This window comes from Xylocopa sonorina, chromosome 10 (assembly GCF_050948175.1).
Source record: "Xylocopa sonorina isolate GNS202 chromosome 10, iyXylSono1_principal, whole genome shotgun sequence".
Taxonomy (NCBI): domain Eukaryota; kingdom Metazoa; phylum Arthropoda; class Insecta; order Hymenoptera; family Apidae; genus Xylocopa; species Xylocopa sonorina.
Genome location: NC_135202.1, coordinates 11180663 through 11205740, shown reverse-complemented (window position 1 = coordinate 11205740; position 25078 = coordinate 11180663). Strand labels below are relative to the sequence as shown.

The 25078-nt window shown below is 51.8% G+C and overlaps 1 protein-coding gene across 1 annotated transcript in view; it reads right to left on the bottom strand.

Moving 5' to 3' along the window:
• Positions 1–5809: 5809 nt before the first annotated feature.
• LOC143428503 (spondin-1) overlaps positions 5810–25078 on the bottom strand; it is a 112091-nt gene continuing 92822 nt past the window's right edge. The window contains exons 5-7 of the mRNA XM_076903434.1: positions 12880–13052; positions 6541–6905; positions 5810–6253 (exon numbers count right to left, since the gene is read on the bottom strand). Of these exons, the coding sequence (XP_076759549.1) occupies positions 6042–6253; positions 6541–6905; positions 12880–13052 (750 nt within the window). The 3' untranslated portion in view covers positions 5810–6041. The remainder of the gene's footprint in view (positions 6254–6540; positions 6906–12879; positions 13053–25078) is intronic.

The following is a 25078-nucleotide window of genomic DNA, read 5'->3' as shown; positions in this document are numbered from 1 at the left end:
ACTTCTCACGCCTGGCTTCTATATCACCCCGTTCCCGCGTATCGAGAGCTTCGCGGCAGTTTACGTGTTCGTGACCAGGATCCAAGAGGTCTGCTAAGTGATTAGATACGGTGTACGCGGTACGTAGAATTTATCGGAAGGCTGGAGATCTCGATCGGTTTAAATAATATACCGTGAATATTTCTGGCCATCGTATAGCGCAGAGGAGATACGTCTGGCCAGTTACGGAGTTGATCCACTGGACGATGCGCTGGGGCTCTCAAATCTTCGTTTGTCCGATTTATACGTTGCTCGCGTTTGGATATACAGACTAGTTTTTCCAATTCGAAAACGCCAACGCTTTTAGGGTTGGAACACAGTCACGGGAGCCGGAGAGAAAGGCGGTATTTGAGAAAGCGGAAAACTACCCCGTAGGATAGTTGCGCAGCCCGTCTGATTGAGAACAGCGAGACCACTGGGCATTGTTTAGAACAATGTGATCGTAACAGATGCACGGCACGAGGAACGCAGCCGTGTACACTCTTGTTTGTAGACTAAACATTGATTCTCGCGTTCCTTCCGCCCGTTCGAAGTAGAACGAACCGATATATCCGCGCCATTTACAATCTCGCGCTGTTAACATTGTTTCCCGACGAGATGGGCCCGTTTGCGTATCAGATTTAGCCAGATTTTTCGAGCAATTTATACACGTTCCGTTGATTATTTCAGCCCCCGAAGCGAAAGTTTTCCCATCGAATACTGGCGACAGGAAGAGGCGGAGGGGCCGGAGGTTTGGAGAGTCGACGGCGCGGCAGCTGTAATATATGTTCGGGCAATTTTCCCGCCGATATTCCCCTGGATTTATGGGTTATTAATTTTATGAACACCCAGCACGCCTTAGCCTCTAGTCTGGGCGCACGTGTTCCGCTGACAATATCTCAATTACAGCGGACTGCGAGCGATCTACCAGATCCGCCTTACACGGTCGTCTACCATTATCGTTGCCTCTCCGGTCTTCACGCTCAATTACCTGTCATTTGAATCGCGGTTCTACTCGCCTCTTCCGGGTGGAAATACGCGGAGGAGACGACCGACGTTACCGGAACGATCGTTTTAAGTGCCGCGGTGTGTCTGCAGCTGCTCCTGAAGGCCTCTGCTTCCGTCGAAGCGCTTCGATTCGCCTGGCGGAAGTTCTCCGACCGAGAGGAGAATTTCGATGCCGCGCGAAAGATAGAACTTCTCGCGAAACGGTAACGTTATCAATCCCCTTCGCGTCCCGCGGTGGTACAGAAATATAATTATATTTCCAGGTCAGAGAAAATGTTTCCTTATCATTATCATTATAGAGTGTTTCTGTTTCATTAACTTCCGACGAGCGACCAGTTAAATCCCTGGACCAGAGCCGCGTCCCGGGCGGGGCGAGGAGAAAGTGGCAAACTTCCCGGGACGGTGTCTATTTTCTTTAAGTTCCTCTAATAAAGCTACGTTTATCACTCCGCGAAAGATCGACGAAAGTAAGATAAACACGCTAACGAGAGAAGAAGATTCGTTTCGGTCGATGTCTCACCCGCTCGGTAGTCGTCGTCTTCGTCAGCGTCGTTTAGATCGCGGGAACTATCTTTGTCTCCGCTCCTCGAGTCCGAGCTTGATTAATTAAAACGTTAATATAATTAATCCGTGGGCCGCCTTTCGAGGAAAGTGGGGAGCGTCGGGTAAAGGGGCTCGTTCCACGGGAACCGTTTACGCGTCGAGGGCTGGTCTAACAAGCCAGAAGACACCCCCAGGTCCTTTGATTTCCCTCTCGTTTAAACATTTGCACTGTCGAGTTCGGAACTTCCCTTCGGTACCCGGCGAACAATGGTCCGCGTGGATTCAATGGATTTTGACCGGCAAAATTCAACGAGCCGGCTTACTATGCAGTTTAATCCCAATCTTCAACCGCAACGCGATCCTTTCCGCACGCGACGCATTAAACGGAACGATTCGATGAGCATTTCTCTTCATCCGCTTTCGCAGCATCGCTCCGCGGATTTCCTACGCCGCGGTTGTCGCGATTAATTCTCTTTCCCGGCGGGAGCACGTATCTCGTCCGAGTGATCGACCGAGCCGAGCAAAAAGTCCCCCCGCCAAAGAAACGAGGGACATTAATGCGATTAACTGTACGCGAGCGGATAAAGATCGGCGAGGGACGGGCAAGAGGGCGGGCGGAACTTTGGGAGAGAGGTTCGTGCAGCATCATTGCACTCGTCTCGTCCTCGAGAGTCGAGGGTCGAGCAAAGGGTGGTTGCCGCTGGTTGCCGCTGCTGCTGGTTGCCTCCACCCTCTTATCTGTCGGAGGGGCTCCGAGATCGTACCGCCTTCTAGGTATTGTATTCCGACTACCTGTCCCTCGTACACTCGCCCTCTCCTCCAGCAAACCGCACCGCGTCCTTTATTTTCGGGTAATGTTGCGTGATAACAACCAACGCTGCCGCCAGCTCTCCTCTCTACACCCTGCCGCCGGAATTGCTCCGTTGGGACGATTATTAATATTGTCGGCTAGCTGGCGGAGAGGGATCGGATCGTTAACGGAAAGAGGAGCGCTAACCCTCGTGCCGGTTTTACCTCGGTGAATTTTTTCGGTGAACAATGCCGCTGCGGTTTTCTTCTTGGCGGTGCTTTGATTCCGCGCTGATAAAAAACGGAAAGGGGATGAGAGGGACGGAAGCTACGATGCTCTCGCAGCGGATGACTGTTCGTGTTACGACGAGGAGGATACGTGTTGCGGGAATACGAAAATCGTACGACCATTCCTGAAATAATAGCTACTTTATTATTGATACGAGTACCATTCATCATACGTCACAAGTGAAAAATATCGTTCGAACGGATTTTATCGACAGATTTTATTATGTAATATAAACTTATGTGTTATACATTGTTACATGTTCTTGCTTACCGGCTAGGTCCTATCGGCTAGATCCTTATCGGCTAGAATGCACAGTGACTTGTACAGAATCATCCTCCTTTTATCCCGTTCGTCGTTCTCTCTTTCTCTCGTTGATTTGTCATTGTCCTCGGCGTGAACCGTATCACGCGTCCGGGGTAGATGAGAGAAAGAGAGGAAGAAGTGTATGCATACGACAGGCTTGAAGAGGGAGAAGAGAAATGACACCGGTGGTGACAGTGGGTGAGTTAAGGGTCGAGAGGGGACAGAGGGACAACGGAAGATTCATTCACGTGTAGGAGAGACGGTGGGGGGAAGAGGAAAAAAGTTTCGAGGGAAACGTAAAGGGGTTGGTCGAGGGAAACACGGGGAAAGGATAAGATATACATTTACACGAGCGTTTCTTTGGTAACGTTTCCCCTCCTTGTTATCTCGCGCTTTCATTTCTTAGGCGAAGCACAGCTGCTCCTTCTCTCTCTCTCTCCGCGTCGTTGAAACTTTCGTTAAGAAAGCGTCCCCTCGAGCGTTTAGTTTATAAAACGTTCATCCTTAATGCTGCTAAAACTGCGACGGCTTGGTCCTTCTTCCCGGTTGAAACGAAAGGCCCTACGCCTCTGGTGTCTCTGTCGGTGCGTATTGTACCGCGAGAGAATTTCACGATCCCACTTTCTGATCCGTGGATTAAACGAGCTCGCGAAACGTTTCCCCTGTTTATCTCGCGCGATTCATACCGCTCCTCGTAGTCGAAGTTGGCTAAAAATTCCGACCGTTTTGTACTCTTTCGATTCTCCGTCTATTACTACAGATCGATGCAAGGGCATTTTTATTTTCTCTTCCGATTGCATCCCATCCACCCCCTTCGTTCTTCCTCTTTGATCGTTTTAATCACTCGGGAAACGATACTCGATACCGCACGACAGAGAGTGTTTCGTGACAAACAACGTTGGCCGCATAATTGCAGCGTCCCCCGTTACGAAACAAAATCGCGATAGGGAACGCGAGGAGGACAAGCCGTTGCGCAGAGCCCTCCACGGGCGTCATAATACCATAGCCTATTAATTAACCAGTTACGATTAAACGTTAGTTGTTAATTATTATCGTTAAATTTACGCCTAAGATATAATACACTCACCTAAGACGTACCTGATGATATCGTTTTTTTTTTTTTCATTTTTCTCTCGTAAAAATCTCCCTATCCCTCGCCACGAGGGCGAACATCGTGGCACTGGCGCGGGGAAAAGATCTATCGCGGAACGAACCTTCTTCTTTCCTTTCTCATCTCCCGCTTCGTAGATCGTACGGCGAGACAGACGTCGCAAGATCGTTTTCTTCTGTGAATATCGATCGGACTTTCGCGTAGAGGGACACGTCCGAACCCTTTAACCGCGTAATTAGCTTCGAGGAATATTCGAGGGGATAAGGCATTTGATATTTTTCGTCTGGCGGTAGAAACTTCCGAGGAGATCTGGATCGATAAATTCTTTCACCGTTCGAATGGAAACGCGAGCTCCACTTGAAAAGCGACCTGCACTCGGTTAAAGGGTTGGCGGTAGCAACGTAACGGCGGCAACGAAGCGATGGGGAAAAGCGAAGATACATCATCGTCGGCAAATTCGGGGCTTCGACCCGATCCGCTTCATTCCGCGCGACGTAAAACAGGCTCCGTTTCCGGATTGTGATTCCATTCAAAGAATTTCGCTACGGCGGCGCGCGTTTCGCCCAGAATTTGCAGACGGCGGCGTCGAATCGATAAACGGCTTCGACCACCAGATACGTGGCCCCGTTCGGACACCGAGTGGCGCGCGAACAAATGCAAAAGCTAATAGTTTCGAAACGGAAGGATTATATCCGGGAACCGGCGACTAAGTCCTTCTAAGACCGTCGATCGACACGCGAGCCAACCGTCGAATTTCCACGGAGAAACTTTCTCGGCTATCCTGTCCGTCCATTCGTCACGTACATACACGGTCCAACGACACGCGTACACGCGAACGTCCACGGTCTTCCGGTTCTTGCGAGACCAATGGGCTAATTGCGTTCAACGCCTCAGCCTCGGGGAATTTGCTGGCAATTTTTCGAGGCCCCGAGAAACTCTGTACTTTCCTCGTTTCCTTGTTCCCTCTCTGTCCTGTTCTTTAGCCGCGAGATCGAATCGTTCGATCGGGGATATCCGGCAACGATGGGAACTAGGACGCTCGTATCCGAGCTCTAGCCGTGGATCTCGTTCGGAAATTCGCTTTATCCTCCGAGGATAATCCGTAAACCGGCACGAATTCACGTGGAATTTTGCAGTTCGAATCTCGCGACAACGTTCGTCTCGTTTACGATCGATCGGGCGATATACGCGCACATTCGACGCTCCAACGGTGACTGACGTCGCCGGGTACCGGAGACAAAAAATCACCCTTCCGCTCGTCTCGTCGCGCGTCCAAGTACCAAAAACAATTTGGGACAAGTTTCACGGCGCGCGCCGGTGAAACGCCGGATGACTGAAAGTTAAGCCGGGAAATAAGCTCGAGCCGATCGATCAGACACGGATGTTTCGCGTTCGTTCCAGGCTAACGGGAAATATCGCGCAGAAAACGCGGAGTCGATTGGCGATCGATCGAGGCCGCGCATCGGGAAGCCCCTCCGGTCCTCGAGAGTCGTCGAAAATTAAGCGCCATTCCGTGCTCGAACGATCCCTCTCGACGCTCGTTCGTGTGTCAGTTTCGTATCCTTCCACCGTTTCCGTCGGAGTTCCGTTCGAACGCGTTGCCAGAAAATATGTCGACTCGATTAAGCAGCACTGCCGAACACGAACGAGCTCGCTGGCGAGAGGGAAAACTCGATTTGTAGGCCAAGGTTCGAGGAGGATGTTTCGTGGATTCGAGTTTCGAGAGAGCCGTGCAACGGTTCGAACGATCGCCGATCGTCCTCGCCCGCGCGACACCTCGAAATCATTGGTGGTACGACTACGATGACGCGATCTATCGCGACGCAATTACAGCGATCCGCTAACGACGATCCAGCTGCGCGTTTTTCCTCGCGACTGTGCCCCTCGAATCCTCTTCTCCGGATCTTATTCGCGGTGGTAAATCGTCTCGGTCCGACCGTTTCGTCGTTCACGTCGATCGTTTCATCGACGACCGCTGGACTACCATTGATAGCTGTCCACGATGGATTTCCCGTCGAAGCAGGGGGTCGCGCTACCGCACCACTTGGTCTCTTTAAGCGGTGGACACTGTGCACCGCCGCGGCGCGGCTTTATCGTCATCTTCCGCGTCCTCTGAGTCTCGCCAACCCCGCAGCTACGACTGCACGCGCTCCACGGGCCCCACTCACCGACCTTGCAATCCCTCGGAGGACCTGACACAATCGAAACGAGTTTCTCGTGAAATTTCTCTACGAGGATGATACGATCGAACGACGATCAAAGGACGATCGATGCTACGCGAGTCTGAATGGAATTAGAGGGGTAATATCAATTAGGCATAGAGATATATCCTCCTTTGATCGTTCGCGCGGTAAATATTGCCGATGGCTAGAGGCAGTCTGATCGTTAAACGCTCATCGTGCATGGAAATACCGCGGCGATCAATCGAAGGTTTTCATCGATGCACTAAAAGTACGCTGAATGAGAATGATCTACTCACGCGTTCTCAAGCGTTTCCCTTTGGACGTTAATCGATGATGCTTCATCCTGAGCCTGTGCTGACGTTGGGTCGTGATGTCGGTTGAGTTCCACGAGTGGACGAGACCGTTCCCGCTGGTCGTGTTCGCTATTTTCCTCTGAATGTCCTCGAAGATCTGAGCCTTCTGCGCCTCCGCGGTCTGTTTGTACTTTTGATAGTAAGGCCAGCCGGATTTCCCGTCGAATTTCGAGCTGCCGGAAGGCGGTGTCGCGGTGTACCGTGGCCTCTGCAACGCGTACGAGGAGGCGATGCTGTCCATGATCGCTGCTTTATTGTCCCGCGGTAGTTCAGTCACCGCCTGACCGCTTCCTGTCGTCGTCCAGTACCTGAGACGAAGAACGGTCACGCTCGTACAATTTTTCTCTTACGCGTTAGTCTCGCCTCGTTCCGTACCATCGTTACTGTATTAATTATGCGGGTACTCAACTTCGATAATTAAACGAGGAACAATGTTTGCCTCAGCGCGGCGGGACTCGCAAAGTTTGGCATTTTATACCCTCCGGTGGGAGAAAAGTTGCCGGTTACGGATTCCGTGGAAACTTCTTCTATCGCGTTCGAGCGCGAAATCTATTGAAAACGTCCGCGAGCGGTACGCCGGCGTATATCAGCCGTGCATCTCGTCCGACGGTTCGGTTATTTTCCCACGGAAGGGGAAATTATCGGGAACGTACCGCGCGCGTCATCGTTTCCGCTTCGTCCGCGTACCGTGAGTCGTTACTTGAATTTCCAGACATCGGGGAGAGTTTGCCGAACCCGGGACGGGGGGTGCCCGCCACTCGAAAACAATTTCGAGAGTTGATTTACGGTTGCTATGTCTACGCGTGTACGCGACGTCCATAGCCCAACCCTGGGGTAGCTGGGAAAAACGGACAATGAGACCGCGAAGAGGAACGAGCGGCAGACAGTACGGCGGTGGAAGGTGGAAGGAAACAGCGACTCCTGTTTCACAAATCGAAACTTATTCGTTCAACCTCGTTTCCCTCTTCCCCGGACCGTTCGATCGTCGAGAGTCGCGTCTCTCGTTGGTATTCGCAACCTCGAGTTTCTGACGAGCAATCCGTAGACTCGAAAATCAACAGGAGACGCGCGCCCTTCTACATCGTGATCCAGACAGAGCAATTTCACATCCGATGCCAACCTGAGGTCCCTAACCTGACCTAACCAGACGAGGATATCCAAAGATCCGATGCTTTTCCAATTTACCGAGACCGCACACGTCCCGCAGGCTGACGCAGCCGTGTGTACGGTTTTAATTTATTTCCCTGGCATTTGCATGATTTCAATCTCGTCCGACGATTTTTTCGCGCGGGTCTCTTCGCTTCGCGGACGTTTCACGCGGCTCCTGAATTTTGTTTCCACCGTTTCCATTAGCCGAGCGTTTCGCGCGATTCGTACGTTCGCTCGATCGTCCGCCACGGGAATAACCGGAGATTTGCCTTTTGAGATGCGAACGCCTCGACTCGGAAGGAACGCGCGCGCTTCTCGTCGCGGCGGAGGCCTCTTAAGATCGATCGAGACGCGATTTTCCCGGCCGACGAGCCGTGGGCGTCCCGACGACGCGATCGCGACGTGGAAATGAATTTTTCAGCCGAGGAACGTCGACCAGCCGTGAGGGAGGAGTACGCGTATTTCAAGAAACGAGGACGAGCATCGTTCTGCCGCAACGAGGTAAAAGAATAAAAAGAAAAAAAAACAGAAACGAAGGGAAAGGAAGCAGCGTAGCTCATTTACGTCGTCCTTATTATTAATGATCTCGTTTATATTAAAAATTGTTGACGGCGTTGTCCTCCTTAAGCGATAATTTACATTTACGCCGGATCCGGCGAAACTACTTTTTCGCTTCGTCCTTCCCCGTCCCGGCTCCGCGGGATTTAAAAAACCTCTCGCCAAGCATCGAAATAAACTACGATTTCGCTGGAATTAAATTAACTGTCGTTGCTTTTCGTTTGCCACCCGCAGGGAAAGTGGTGCGAACGCACCAAGGGGGAGACGACTCCGCGTTTTCGCGGTCGCAACGCGCGATCCATCGCCTCGTCTTTTAAGGGAATCGTTTCTTTCGCGTGATTTACCGTTAACCTGGTTTTTTGCTCGGTTTTCCTAATACCACCGTGGCACGTTTTCAACAACTCTCAGGTCGCCGCGCAATAATCTTGTCCCTCGTCTTAATTGCCGAGCACGTTAAGCCGTGGTAAAGAAGAAGTCGAGCTGGCGTGAAGTTACGATCGTGGTAGCGTTTCGGTACCGACGAAAATTTTGCATTTTCTCGGTAAAAACGGCTGGCTCGGTCAACAATGGAGCTTTTGTAGCTTGTTGCGGATCGTTAAGCTTAGTTAAAAATATCGTGCTTTTATCTGGGAGGAAAAAGCCTCGAGCAAGGATGGCGATTGTTCGCGACCTACGACGCGATGGCCAGGCGTAAGAGAATTCGCGAAACGATATCAATCGATGCTGACGGGAGAACTGTACGAAAACGCGGCGAACGATTTGTCGCTTAAACGGGACGGTCAATTAAGCGGAACTTCACCTTCGCGGGCAATTGAAAATATATTTACGAAAAGCAGGGTATTATATCCGAATTTGCAATTCATATCGCTCATTACCGCGGTCCGCTGGGACAATTTTAAAATGCAAATGCTCGCGATGGTATAAATTCGTGTCCGACAGCCAACGTAAATTCCCGGATCCCGACCGCTTCCGGTTCCAGTTCGTTTCCGGGGACTTTGCGAGTACCGCTGCGTGGAGTCCTCGAAGGTGTCATCTACGTTTATCGAGTATTTTTTCCCCCTCAAATATTCATCGCGAATCGCGGTCACGAATTTGGAATATTTCCAGGCCTGTTTCCCAACGTTTTTCATCGAAACGCTGGGTATAATTCGCGCTTCGTATAATGGGACGCGTATTAACGTTAATTCCGTAGAAATTCAGAGTTCTCCCGCGGATAGAAACGAGAGCGATGTTTAATTCGATTTGTTCGATCGCTAAAAGGCACTCGACCTCTGTTCGACAATTAACAGCGAGCTGCAGATATTCGTGGGAACAACAATTACATACTGTTGGGATAATTCGCGAGGTACGAGTATCGCGAAGGAAAGGGGCGGCTCGACGAAGTTCGAAGTCGATGACACGCAGTAACGATCGAGATGTAACGCGATTGCAATCTCCTCTCGACATTATCGCGGATTTCGATTCCACGCGGTACTATTTGGCCGCTCGATGCAAGAACCGATCGTCGTTTCTGGTAATCGTTCCTCCACCAGCGGGGCTGGCGCCCTTCCAAACGCGCGTCGTTCCCAACAGGCATCATAACTGGCATCTTTGTCGTCGTATTTTCCTCCCTTTTCCGCCCTTCTTCTGTTCCAAACTGTATCTATCTATGCACATCGCACGAGACGTCGAGAATGGATTAGTCCAACTGTCGAACGTTCGTTTTTCATCGACTAACATCCTACGACAGGTTTCTAACTGGTATCTTGGTTGGGATTCGTCGCTCTAATAATCAGGAGAATATACTCGTGGAAAGGAAAACGGGTCATTCGAGTGAATAGCATCTACGTGGGACAGCGTACAACTTTATCATTCGACATGGCCTCGTAGTTGGCCGGCAACGGTTCTCCATTTTTTTCATCGTCGATGCATCCTTGCGCGGGTAGTCGACGGCTATAGAAACGTTTCTAAAGCTGCTGCTTCAATGAGTTGTTGCGCCAAACGCGACAGCGTCCCCCTTTTCCATGGAGCCTGTCATCAACGTTCTCTCGCCGCGAATAAAGGCGCGTTACGATATCACGCGAGCGGAGGCTCCAAAGAGCAACGCCAAAGTGTACGAGAGAGTCGAGGATCGAAAATCGTTCTTTCACGGTAGATTTGGCCATTTCCGAGTAATCAGCGCGAAGGTGCTCGTACATCAACCCCGAAAAACAATAAAAAAATATATTTTCCGCTGGACGGTGTTCCAATTTGGTTAAAAGTTTCGCGCCCGGAGCAACGTATTTTATGCTCGTCGCTGCCGAAGCAGGCGGTATCGCGGCTGTGTTTCTATTCACCTCGTCGAAACAATACCCCGCAGTACGGATAAAAAAATAAAACAACAACAACAAAAAAAAAAAAGGAAAAAATGTATTCAACCGATCCATGCGGCCTTTCTCCGATAACGTTTGAACCGTGACTCCCCGGTTTACCGATTCGAGCCTATCTAATTGTCCGATCTGTTTTCGTTCCAAGATCTCGTCGCGCTCCAAAAACGATGAATTCTACCACCACGTCCTAGCGAACGTCGATGAAACATTAAGATGACAATGGCAGTTGCCGCCAGAGGAACGTTCCAGCCCCTGGCGCGTAGGGTTGAATCGGAATTCGGTGGATTCTAATCGACCCACCCGAATCTCTACCCGATCTCTCGATACCTGGAATCGCCTTTAACGTTCATCGGCTGCTCGATTCGATTTCGACGTACAATGAACGTCGGCTGTCTGATAGCGCGGGGAGGGACTTGATTAAATAAAAATCGCCGAAAAAGGGGGCGACAGGTTGGAGTATCCGGGAGTATCCGGAGGAGCAACTGGGGAGATCCGCAGATGAAAGACTCGGCGGGAGAGTATAAAGAGGGAAGTATAAAGTAAGGGAAAAGTTACGAGCGGGCGCTCGTTCGTTTCAAGACGATCACGTCGACGGACGGACAGGTCGCGCGGGGGCTTCTGGTCTGGCCCCTGACCGGATATTACTACGATAAGGGCACTCTACTTTGTTCGGGCGTATCGCAGAAATTGCCAGCGCGAATCGGCCGGCCCGTGGAAAGTAATATCGTTATCGGGTATCAGATGTCAAATGTATACGCTGACCCGGGGGAATCGGTCCGCCGCGGCAGGAAACATATTTGATTCGCGGTCGCCTCTTATTGCATTTTCATGGGTTCCGCTTTACGACGGATAAATAATATCCCGGAGAATGATGTATCCAGATAGGAGATCGAACGTGGGCTGGCATCGACGGTGGATTTAAACTGTTACCGGTCCGCGTGTCGCGAAATTATTTCCAAAGGCCGTAAATCCTGTTCACGGCTGGATAGAAAAGCGGCGTCGGTGTCCTTCTTATTTAATCGCGTCCAGGTTGGCTGGAAATGTACGAGCTGGGGCGCGTGCACGGAAAAAAGGAGGCCAGTCGAACGTCGGTTTCGCTGGTCGATTGCGTTCCCCGTACTTACACCACTGCGAACGCGGTGCAATTAGTCTAATTCAGGGAGCGGCTGGGGAGATACCAGGTCAGATTTCTCGCTGGATGTAAAGAGCTCGCGGAGTGAAAAATGCGCGCAACTTCTGGGGAAGTTTTTCGAATCCCTTCGATAGATTAGAAAGAGAGAGAGAGAGAGAGAGAGAGAGAGAGAGAGAGAGAGTAAAATGAGGAAAATAACGATTCCGCGTGCGTTTCACGTAACACAAAGCCGGATAGACGGTAGGGCGCAGGAGGCGGAGAAAGATGAACTTCCTCGGTGAAATCGGCTGGCTCGATCGTAAAAGTTAAAGAAGGAAATAGAGCGAGTAAGGGGGGTTAGGTTACGGAGGAAAGGATTTCGTAATGATATGAACGGGTCCGAGAGCGAAAGATCCAGAGTAACGCGGGGGAAGGGAAACGTAAGATGGATCCTCGAACGTTCCTCTATGAAGAACCCTGAAAAAGCTAAGGTGCTTAAAGTGGAACCTGCTCTCCAGCCGGTACTCTCCCGATGATACCCCATTTCCAGGACTCCTTTCGTCGCGCCCTGGATATTGTCGCGCGGTTTTCAACCCTTCAGACCGGGGCTGTCCATTATGCGCAAGCGTTCATTCAATGAGTTTTCCAGGTTTCTGACCTAAACCATCTATTATATATATATATATAAGAGAGAGAGAGAGAGAGAGAGAGAGAGAGAGAGAGAGAGAGAGAGAGAGAAGTATTCGCTTGCTCACGACCTATTTCTGAAACTTCACCGCCACCATTGTCGCGAGCAGAATCGAACTGGTTCACGTGGGACGTTTAGAGCTCTTCTCGGTATCAAAACCCTATTCTTTTTATCCAGACGCTCCGGTAGCGGGCTTCGACGTGTCTGTCGATATTATTTTCGCAGCGAACGTTTTATCGTTACTCGGAGGATTCCCATTGTCGGCACGTGCGACTGATGGTAATTCGGAGACTTTCAAATTGTCCCGCCGGTCTTCCCTGTTTTCCGGTCCCTTGTCGTTCGCGTCGTCGGACGCAATCCGAGGAGAGGTATCCGATGGATAAAAATAAAAGAGAGAGAGAGAGAGAGTGAGAGAAAGAGGTACGTACCTGTATCTCTGCGTGTCCATTTCCCTTCGTTCCTCGGCGATGGCCTCGTTCAGGTCTCTGTTCGGATCGATCCCCCTGGGGGTCGGGCTGTTCGCCAGTAGATTGTCGTTGCTGACGAACTCCACCTCGACGTCGTCTTCGTGATACGTTTCGGTTAACGTGTACTCCCGTAACTGCAACACACGTGGGACACGGTTAGTACGAGGAACGTCTTCAACGAGCATTTCCCGCTGGGAGAATCCTCGAACAGAGATAGAAAAGCGCTCGTCGAGTCTTCTCGATTCGTTATATATCAGTCGCAACGGTAATTTATCGCAATAGCAGACTTTGCGCGAGGCTTCTCGCGCGTTCCCGGCCTCTTTCGAAGTTTATAATAGATTTACAGCAGGGCTTCTGTACACACGGTGGTCCGGTGGTGCTCCAAGTGCCACGGAAGCGGTCGTTCCGAAACTGGCTCAACTTCCGCGGCGCGTTGCTTCATCATCGCTTTCGAAATTTGTATCGATGGAGCGAGAGTCCAATAGAGACGATGTTTCAAGGTGAGCTCAGCGGCGAACTTTGCGCATTCTCGCGTGACAAAGCCCGCTGAAACTACTTCGGAACACCGCGAGGATGATGACCGATCGGACTAAACGGAATAATCGTGGGACAGTGTTTCGTGTAACTAGCTATGAACTCTACGAGCCATATACTCCCGTTTGCGCGTGGCGCGGAAAGTGCTTGAAAGCGCGCGCGAGCACTTGTACGGGTGCACAGAGTCGATGGTTGATGGAGTATTTTCAAATTGGATACGTTCTGTGTAACGACAATCGCGAGCTCAGCAACGGGGCGAGAACGGCACCTTTTTACAAACGATACACAATTGCGGAGGGGCGGCGGCAAGGGGAAATAGGGTGTGGGGCTCGATACCTCCGCGTCGAATTGATTCAGATTTCCGAGTATCGTATGAAACTCGATTTCAGCCAGGCGGAAATGCTTGGCCAACGTTGTCGAATGAAATTTTCAAAAGCGACAATCGAACCGGGCCACTGGTCGCGAACGGTGGCGAGTTTCCACACCGTGATTAGTTCTCCGTCCGCGTAGGGTATCCCCCGGAGGGCGTACATCGTCCAAGTATCGGGCTGGAGTCGCGATTGATCAGGTCGATCGGTTCTAACCGAATTAAAGGGGACGGCCAGGGACGACTTCACAGCTCTGTTTCCCTTTTTTTTCGTCTCCTTTGCCTCGTACCCTGCTTCTTTCTCCATTAACCGTGGCAAGCAAGGCTGTTTCTGTCGAATGCGTGTACCGGAAGCGGACAAAAAACCGGAGGAAAGTTCGCCAGGGTTATCCACGCGAGCGTTCGCGTCGTTAACGGGATAAAGGACGATACAGTGCTCGTCGCAGATAGCTTTGAATATTTTTCTTTATCTTATCGAGCCACCCCCCGGTGTATCCTGCTGGGGACGATACGTACAAGGGTGAGAATAAACATCTAGGGGTCTCTCGAAGCGTTTCGAGAGCGATGCGTACTTCCACGGATACACCTGTATGCGTTACATATGTGCACGAGTACATGGGTAGAGCGGGGAGGACGACGTTTCGACGAGCTACCAGCTGAATTAACTTTATCGAAGAGGTTGGAATTAGCCGTATCGTATTTTACCGCGCGGCAGGATAATTACGTAGCGATAAGGTCTCGTCAGTGGCTGGTGAAAAAGGATTAAACGGAATCCTGTCCTTTTATCTCTTCCACGAGTTTTCGAGGGTAATACGATGACGAAGTCCCGGGTTCCTCTAGAACCTATCCACCCGTCGGGGCTTTGAAACTGGGCCGAGCGCTAATTAAGGTCTAATTAATTGTTTCACGTACGGTGGCGGCTTCCAATTATGGTTTCCAATCGATTATCAGTGTTTGCGGTAAAAGTACGGGTTCCTATTGAACGAAACATGAAGATAAAGATAGCGTTGAGAGGGAAGGAGTGCAGGGGAGGGACGGAAGAAACGGGGAGAAAAGAACTTCGCGATTCCGTGGAAAATGGCAAATGCACTCGAGCAAAGGCAGTAGGGCCGAGAGAGGAGACGAGAGGACGAGCCTGTTTGCTTCCTTTAATATGCTCTTCGAAGTCTTCCTCTCTCTCTCTCTCTCCCCGTCTCTCTCTGGGACGAGCAAACTTCCCGTCGTAAAACAAGGACGCTCGATTAGTAATAACCTCTAATTAACATCGTTGCCAGGAAGACGACGGTCGTCCAATTAATTGGTAACGAGGGCTGAAGTAGGTCGTCGGGTTAGCGACGTGGTCCTGCGATAGAGGAGCCAACTTTCTCCGGTCTGGGTCAACATGTTCGACGCGAAAGAATCTAATAATGCGTAGCTGCCTGCGAATTACCTTTGTTACCCCAACTTTACAACGTGCCCCCGCTCGCAACGTGCCCTCGATCCGATCCGTGTTCCCTTTGCAAACTTCGAGAACGCAGCGGGCGCTACCGAATTCTGTTTTCTCTGGAAATATGTATGCGCGCACGGTATGCGGGACGAACCGGTTTCAGCGAAAGGTCCCAATTCCACGGGATAACTCGTTCGCCGTAGACAATGGCCACGAGAGCCTTTGATCGAGCCCACCACCTATGCTATCCATTAATGCTAGTTCGTCGAGTCTTTGGGAATCTGAACGAGCGAGCAACGCGTGCAGCCAACTATTTCAAGCCGTTTCGAGCGTGCAACTGAACGAGGCTGAAGAATGTAACCCGTTTCCGTTCACTCTGTTAAACGAAACAACAAACCACGTTACGAACAAAGCACGGGACAACCACCGTTCGTCGGCTGGTTCCTTTGCGTTCGCGCGAGTTGGAAAGGAGAACGGAAGTAAGGAGCCGCGAAATATCTATGTTCTCCCTCGTCTCTTTCTCCTCTTCTCTATCTCTCTCTCTCCCTTTTTGTCGCCACTCTTTTCGTTCCCCTTTCATGGTCAGAAGTCAACGAGGTTCGGCGGACAAAAAGGCCAGGGGTGGCTGGCCAGGGAGAAAAGAGCTCGTTGAATGGGGGGTTGCGGCCGGTAGCACCGGGTCTCTCTCCGCTGGGCTTGATATTACCAACCAAAACATCCCAACCTCTACGTGACTGAGAAAATTACCTCGGATATACATTGCACGGCCCACGGTAATATCGGGGAGGAGTGCGCTCGCGTGTTTGCCCTCGCGCACCAACGCTTCTTCGCCCGGAGCTTTTCACGTGCACCACTCTCCCGTGTGCTTATTTCGATCCACCGCCTCCGCTGCCTTCGCCCCGTCTTCCTCTTGTTCGCGCGACTCTCCGTCCCCGCGGGGTGCGAGCGCGCGTCCGCGGAAAAACGCGCGACTGGCAACACCCGCACCGGGTTTCTTTCAACGGCGGTTGCATTTTGCTTCGAAAGCTTTGTCGCGCGAAAGGATGGCTAATTCCTCGCGACTTTTCGCCAGTTCAAACTGGCGAGGGGATATTTTGGTTATCGTTCTCCGCGCGTCTAAATAAAAACTGTCCGGCGATTGATGAAGGGCGGTGGTGGAGGGTTGGACGCGATGAAAAATCGAAGAGGAGAAAGAACGCCGGGAATAAATCTCTCGCTCGTATTTACGAGCGGTGTATTTACGCGTTCATTTGCTCCGGGGTAGGCTAGCTGCGGTCGCCGCGAGAGGAGGAACCACCGCGGCGAGCGCAGCGAGGGCGGCGAGCAAGGGGTGGGTTAGCTTCAGGGCGTAAACACAAATTTGAAAATTTTCTCCCCTCCTCGGTTCCGTGCGAACGATACCTTCTCGTTCATTAGCGCTCCGTGTCGCGCGAAACCTAATCTACGCGAATATACAGTGGCTACACAGAAACGGCCGCGCAAAACCAATGGATCGTGCAGGTGGCTCGACCTATCCTGGCGTAGGTAGTAAACCGAGTGTGTCGGCGGAGAGAGAGAGAGAGAGGGAGATAGGGAGGGTGAGCATGCACGGTATTTACCCCTGGGCAACTCGAACAACTCGCATAAATTTCGACGATCAGTTTTTGGGTCGCCCGCCCAACCAGCGAATTGACCCTTCCGCGCGCTACTTTCCCAGCGACCTTTCTCGTTGTTGCTACCGCTGCTTTTTCAGCCCCCGACGAGCACCGGAGATGCGAGGGATTGGACTGTAAATTGCGTTGTTTGTAGCCGCTTCCACGTGAGTTTCACAATATTCCATTCAACCGGATCCGGCTACTATTTTTTCCCTAAATTGCGTTTCTCTCGTTTCGTTTTACTTCTATTCATCCGTTTTCATCAGTGAATCAAGATTTCTGGCGGTCCACCCGGAAACCCGGCTGTATCCTCCTCGTCGTCGCGGTTCAGAAACCCACAGGACGTTTCGCCGATATTCTTTTCTTCGCGATCTCGCGCCATCGGGTGTGCAGCGTGCACTTTAAGGTTTTAGCACTCGAACGCCCCCGTAAAGTTCCGCGATGTCCCCTTTTGAACCGAGGGATCTTCTGGGTAGGCGGATTTCCACCACCCGTGAAATCGGGTGTCCGTGAAACCCGGTGGACACGGACACTGAAATTCTCTCTCTACTGACTCCGACGCGCTCGCAAACTGTATAGAGTTCGGTATGCACGCGCACTCCATACAACTTCTACGATAATTCCGGAAGTTACATTCGGCTTTGCGCGCGATTTTACGGGCGAAACGTTCCGTTTGTTTTACACGCCGCACCGTCCCGGAAACTTGTAATAAACGCGCAACACGTGATACCCGCGTCCGATGCATTTCCAATGCACACACCGAATCGATAGCGAGCGCGGATACGCGTAACCGGATCATTACAAGTGTTTCTGCGGTTCGTATGAATTGTTTAAGCGACGGAAATATCGTAATATCGCGTCGCGTCGTTTACGCGCGAACCGTAGTCTTCGTTTAAACGAATTCATAATTTACCAGCATTATTAAACCATCGCGCGAGCTTCAGTAGTAACGTTTCGAATAATTTACGCTCACTCGAGTACGAAAGAGCGTGCCTCCGAGTTTCCGCATCTCCTTTTTCGCCGCCAACCATCTCGCCTGGCCTGTCCGACCGCGAATTTCCACCCGCCCCGAACACTCGCGTCGGTACACGACTGCACGAGTTTCGGTTGCGCTATTACTTCCGGAACACACGTTCCTCGAAGGTGGCCCGCGAGTTGCATGTCGCCGTGGCATCACGTGATCCATCGCGACGAGAATTCAAAATTAGACGATGACGCACACCGACGACGTCCAACCGAGGAGCCAAACCGTCTCCAGAAGTCTTTCCACGGAAGTTTCCTCCGCCCGTCCGAGATGAACCGCCGCCGTTCCGCCGGTTCATCCGCAAACTTTTTGCCCTCATCTCGGCCAACGACTTCCCAGCCGCTTATGAGGACATCTGTAACGAATTTCACCGGCCGCGGACCAGGAGGACTTAATTGCACGGGCGAAAAGTTTGCCCCCGCGGCGGTTAATTGCGTAATACCGGGAAAAGGGGTTCTGGTTTGGATAAATAGATTCGCGAGCCGCTGAACAAGCGAGTCCCGCAGCGTAAAATGTTGGAGAGGTTCGCGCGGATCGGCTCGTAAATAAATGCATTCGACACGATGTATTCTATTGTGTAGCTCTTTCTGTAAATTAGCTCTACCATGTATATTAATTTCCGCGCAATCGCGTATTAATGCGCCGGTCTAGCGTTACAGGCAACACTTCCGCCTGTGTAACGTGATAATGGCGCTCGTTATTGCCGCTAAATATTTGAATATTTTTGCTGACAATTAACCGTAACCGAATGGTCCCGTCGATGATCGACGAGTTCGTTAATTCGCGCTAATTGTAATTCGTCGTTCCAATGCTTTCGATAGGGACCTGATCGATAGCTGCATCGACCGTGGCCGTCGGTTAAAAAACGAAGTTGCATCGAAACCCCTAAAAGGTTCTCATCTCGCACGTTTGCGTCGACGGTTTTCCCAGCGTGGCAGAAAACGATCGTAGGACCGAGTTTTCCAAGTAATATGAAAATGAAAAGCAGTCTCTATCTCTCTGTAACTCGGTGTACTTCGTTTAGAGAAACGACGTTCCCATTAACGCAAACAAACCCCAGCACGCCTTTCATTTCCATAATTCCTCTCCGTCCTTCGCGATAGATTTCAGCTTCGAAGATGAATTTTTCCCCCCGGTGGCGAATCTCAGGATGTCCGTCGTAAAAAGTTTTATGCACGCGAACTCGAACGAGGTCTTCCACGTTTCATGTCACATACCATTTACCGCGGCGTAGATTTTGCAACTTTCATAATCCGATTTAACTTCGACTCCTTCGGCCAAGTCATTCCGCTAACTACAGAAACGTCGAACGATCCGTTCGTTGGTTGTTCAACCTTTTGCTCTTTTCCTGCAACGTCTTTGTACACGGGAATCGATGGTCCCCGTCACGGCGAGGTGGCCAGAGCGGTTCCTCTCTCTTTCTCCCCCTCTCTCTCTCTTTCGAGGGCCGGTTAATCGATCGAAACAACCCGCGCGGCGAACGCGATTACTCTCGAGAAATATTTTTTGCCCTCCCCGGGCGGGGTTTTCATCGAAGGAAAAAAAAAAAGGTCGGTGATTCGGTTACAACGGCGCCGGTCCGCGATCGGTAAGTTCGATCACGAACAGGGAGCGACGGTTCGATGGACGGGGGTTGGACAGCTGCTGGGAAATTTAGTTTGCGAGTAACTCGAATAACTCGCATAAATTTTCCCGTTCGGTTTTTGGACACGCTCGTCGGTCATCTGACGTAACCAATTTCTATTCCGTGGCGGCGCCCTCGCGGGCGTTAGTTTTCCAACTGGAAAATGCGATATGCCGCGCAGCTGGGCACGTATATACCTGTACGTTCCGTGGAGTCGATGCACACGCGATCTCACCGGAGCTAACTAATTTAAACGAACCACCCTGCCGCGTTTCCTGCGCGCCCAAAGTGTAATTGTTACGAAGATAAGCTGCTAATTCGCGCGGCATCTTTGGAGAACGCTGTCGCACTGCGGAGGACGCTTCCACCCTCGAGTCGTCGTTACGGTAACGCGTAAACAAGACTCCGTTCGCTTTTTAACTACGACCAGTTCGCGGGGGAGAACGCGATAACCCTTAACCCTTTTAATTCCGTCCGTGAATTAAATCATTCGCTTCTTTTGTTGCCCTCGGTCTAGCGGGACGGTTAATGCGGCTTGAGCGGCGACGGGCAAAAAAGGGGTACCTTCTTTTCGATGCAAATCCTTCCTCTCTAGCCTCCCGCGAATATTCGGACCGTGGTGCTGTACCCGATAACGAGTAACCGAAAATTCGCTGTAATTCAAACGCGCTGCTGTCGAAGAATTTTTACTAACAATCAGACGAAGCGATGTACGTTAATATTATCCCTGTCGAACTTTCTACCCCCAAACGACCATGGGTTATGCTTTTTAAGCTTGATGCGGCCTATTGAAAACTTTCACTTTCGTTGAACACGTCCTCTTCTCCAACGCGTTAAAGTTAACTGCACAGTGTAACGTCGACCAACGCCAGCCACTTGGCGGTCGCGGACGAACGTTATCCCCGAATCAATTATCCGCGAAAGTAATTAAACTGGCGAGCCCCAGTCAAGCGCATTATTTTCCGCCGGTCACGCCGCAAAACATTCGAAATTCTCGTCGCAACGGTGAACTCGGCCCTCATAAATCTGCGGTCACCGAGGTCCGCCGTGTGTCCTGCGACCGCCATTCCTCTTCGAACGAGCTGGCCCTTGCTATTGCAGTCCGAAACCCATATGCGCTTCCTTGCCTTACCTTCGAAAATTCGCTGAGGGAAACCCTCTTGCGTTAGCTCGCGCACGTGTCACCAGGACGAGGAGAGAATTCTGGCGATTTCGACTCAGACTGACGCTGAATTAACAAAGATCCAATGGAGAGTTGATTTCGTTTGAAGTGGCGTAGGTCGCGATAGGGTGTGCGTCGAGTTTCATCATCGAGAACCAGTCGATCTCGCGAAACAACCGTCGATTCGATGGAAACAGCGAGAACGACGACGATCGCTGGTTGTAATATCGAAAACGCAGAGCAGCAACGAGCGATCGAGGCAGACGGCGCGATTACATTGATGCCGGGGAAATAATTGAACGGCCGGATCAATTAGAACGACCAACGCGGAATTAGCGTCGCAGCAACAGCCCTCGCATTATTAACGCGCGCGCGAGTCAGCTTCGTCCGTGGCGCGTTACGCAGAACCGATCGTCACGATCACGCGTGTATCATCCTTTAGAATCTCTGGTTTGACGAGCGAGGACCCAACGACTCGCGAATGTTGGATCGTTTCCCAAAAAGTTCGTCGCTTCCGTAGTGAGATTATACTCGACGAGAACAAAAGGAGGTGCGAAGCAATTAACGAGAGATTGAAAAATGTTTTCGCTGTGTTTTCTGTTCTTTTTTTCGTATCCGACGGTGGCTTCTGCTCGAGAGAGTCGGAAAAGGGTGCGCGGAGAGGAAATAGAGGCGCAGCGGAGGGAAAATTGTCACGCAATTTGTTCGCCGAGGGGCGGGGAAGAGGATCGAGTATCGTTATGTCAATCGCGCGCGCCTATTGTATTTGTCCAAAACCAATAACTCGCTGCGAGGCTCTTTTCGAGTGCATCCACGTGCAGCTGCGCCGCGAACGTGTCCCGAGCTGACTCGCCGTGGGGAACGTGACGCTGCAGAGCCCAGCCGACGGTATCCGTGGTTTTCGTTTCGCCCGAATTCGTGGCTCGTTCTGCACGACCCGCCACGATAATTTCAACATCTTCCACCGTAATTCAACTGCCGGCGAATTTCCCCAATCTCCTCGCGGTTCATAAAATCAAAGGGTCGTCGTAGCTTCCGCCGCGATACTTCGTTTATCCAGGCGATTTCACCGGCGATTATTAATCGTTCCTTCGATTTTTACCCTGGTCGGTTTCTATTCGAGCGAAACGCGTATTCTCGACGGCGATACGCAGCTGGATTCGAATGCAATTTACGAGCTGCGTCGAAAAACTGCGTCGGGCTGGAGAGAGTTCCTCGCATTCGACCGCGTGAAAAGCCTTTGTGCCGGCCGCCTCGTGTTTCGTTAGCGGCCACCAGCCCACCGGCGGGTTAACGCAATTAATTCTTGAGAGTTTATTAAAAATAATTGCAAAAGTAATTGCTCACCGCCGCGGTTCCTGCTTTTTTTTTTATTCCCCGCGTCGCCAGCGCCGACGCCACCGCCGCCGCTGTCGCCGTTCGTTTCGGCTCCTGGCCTGATGAACTTTTAAATTAACCGTTTCGATTACACGCGAGCCATGCTCGTTCGCGCCGTCAGACACCAAGACGAGCTCGCGACCGAATGGAAACGAACGCGAAGCTATCGACGACCGTCGAGTTTATTCATATTTAATCCAGGCATCCCTAGTGCCAGAGGCAAGGGTGACGCAACGGACCGTAGATTACAGGGGTAATTGATACGTTCTAATTAATCGTACGCTTTCGACGTAACGTGTCGTAAAAAGCCTAGCAAGAGGCTCGATGCAATCAGTCGAATGGACGTTCATCGACTCGTTAACTCGTAATACACTCTGCAGACACGTATCAACCCTCGTTCGCGATCCTCGAACATTTATGAAATTTGGTAGGGGTTGCGAAACTCTGCAGGGTTAAAATACACGCGTCGTACCGTCAACGATGACCGATCGCACGACACGCGGACCCGAAAATTCCGCGACCGGTAATTACTAAATCCATAATGCAGTCCTCGGTGCAACAAGCTGCAGGCGAAGCCCTACCGCGTGCAATAGCATACAAATGGGGATGCAGGCACCCAGATATCTGTTTACGTTGCATCGGTTACTTTGCGTCGCGAGCGCCGCTCGCGCAATGATCGCGTTCACCGAGGAGAGGCCCCTCTGGTCCACGTCGAGCGTGTAATTCATTCGGTTCGACTGGAACACAGGCTTCGTGCCCGCGGCAATACCGTTCTTTACGCCGCTAATAAAGAACGTCAGGTCGTTTCTCGCGCGGACGCGAGCCGGAATTACAGTCCGGTCGCGAGCACACGCGTGACGCCTCGTCACGAGCAGGGGCAGAGGGAAACAGAGAGGAAAGAGAGAGAAAAAAAAGAGAAACGTCGTTCGTTTTTGCCGTGCGTAACGAGCCTCGCCGATCGATACACGGCGCTTTTCCGTCGCCGCTAGACAGAGGGAAAGAGAGCGCGTACACGCGGCTCCGGACGGCGTTAAACGGATTTGTCCGGCGTAAAATCTATAATCCGTACAGCGGCGGCGATAATTACCGCGGCGGTCGTCGCGGTAATTAAATAATTGACGGTAATTTAGTAATCTCGCGTCGTTTACTTTCCACGCTAGACGTAGCGGTCGCCAGGGGGTGGGTCCCCGTCGCGGACACCCCTCTGGATCCGCCGCCGGCTAATACGATCGACGACCAGGGAGTCGTGACAAATTGTCGCCGGCGAACCGATTCTCGATGCGATCGAACGTCGACCGCTTGAATTTTCGGGATTCGAGAAACCCCCGAAAACCACCTGGTCACCATCCCCCCTCGACCCTCTGGCATATCCGCGGGGAATTTACAGATTGCCACCGCGCGTTGCGGGCCCGCGTCGCGAAATCCCTGCCTATTTCGCTGAAATAGAGGGGTCCGCGCGACGTGCAATTATACGGGCGGAGATACGCGCGAGGGTACCGCGAGGGTACCGCGAGGGAAGGCGTATCAAGTCGATTTTCTTTTTTACCCGGTACTGCACGCACCCGAGATTTATCGTCGCGCGTTATCGTCGTCGCTGTTAACGAGCCTCCCCGTCTTTTATCTTCACTCTGGTACCCGCCACCTTCGCTCACGTGGATTTTATTAAGATAAGTCGAGCTGGTACCTGACGCGATATCACCGCAGGACTGTTGCGTTGCGTCGTCGCTAACGAGCAAACGCTGGCGGTTTAACGCGCGACTCGTAATCGTACGCAAGGAACACGCATAGAAGAAACGTAGTCGGTGGTTTCTGCAAATATTTGCGTAAACAGCGTTTCGTTGTTGTTCGTTTAACCGGCGTCGGTTCCGGTGCGGTGCACAGCGGGTCCCAGTCGCCACGTGTTTCCATCGTCTCGACGAATCGATACTCCGTGCACGGTGGAACTTGGCCCTCCTTTTTTTTCTTCTCCCTCGAATGCTCATCTTTATTAGACCGTTACGCGTCGAACGGTTACCACGGCGCGCGTCGTAAACCCTCGACTTAATTTTACCGGCGAAACTTTTCCGCTCAGCCTGTAATTAGAAGCCGTGGCCCGCGTTAAACATGCCCGTGGTGCCCGCAACACGGTTCCATCCGGAGCCGGTGGCGACCGGGTGCCACCGCAGCTCGATCACATTTTATCGAGCGTTACCTCGGCCAAGCGCGACAGGGGATCGATATTTCTACGGATTATCGCGTTAGCAGCGTCCGCGTTCCAACGCCGGCACGGGGCGCGCCGGATCGCTCTTCCGTCAAGGCTACGTCGGCTAATCAATTTCTGCTACGTTGGGACGAATCTCGTTCTAAGAACGAACAGCTCGACGGAGCGGAGGAATTCCATTATCCTGTTATCGATATCGATACCCTTTCATAAGGCGGAGAAATCGCGGCGTAACTCGATTTCTGTCCGGGCGCGGCGTAAAACTTCCCCATCGCGTGTACCAACGCGGCCCCGGGACTTTTTTCTCGCCGTTCGATCGGCAGAAATACGCCGGAAAATAGCTTCGAGACCCGGCGGGAAGTCGATCGCGTGATTTAATCAACGTTCCCAGATTGCCGGATGAAATTTTCAGCGATCCTTTCTGCCGGTGTTCCCGAGCCCTTCGCAAAACCTACCCTCCCGACCGCGCCATCGGATGAACCCGAAGACCGGCTCTCGCGAACCGTCCCGGCTGAAACGGTCGCGAGTAATTAAAGTACCGGTCGCTCGGTTGATTATCGCGATTTTATAATTACCTGAGCGGGGCGCGATGGAGGGAGGGGTACGTTCTGCACGTTCGGGAGGTCGCGACGGGGTTGCGACGGGGTTGCGACGGGGACGCGTCCGGAATAGATGGCCAACCGCATCGCTTGCATCACTACCGACCACCGCGAGCCGCTGGTTAATCCGTCGATAATCGGACAAGCGTGACAAACCAACGCCGAGGGAGGCCGTTCTGTTTGGGATGAAAGAGAAAGAGCGAGGCGGGGGAT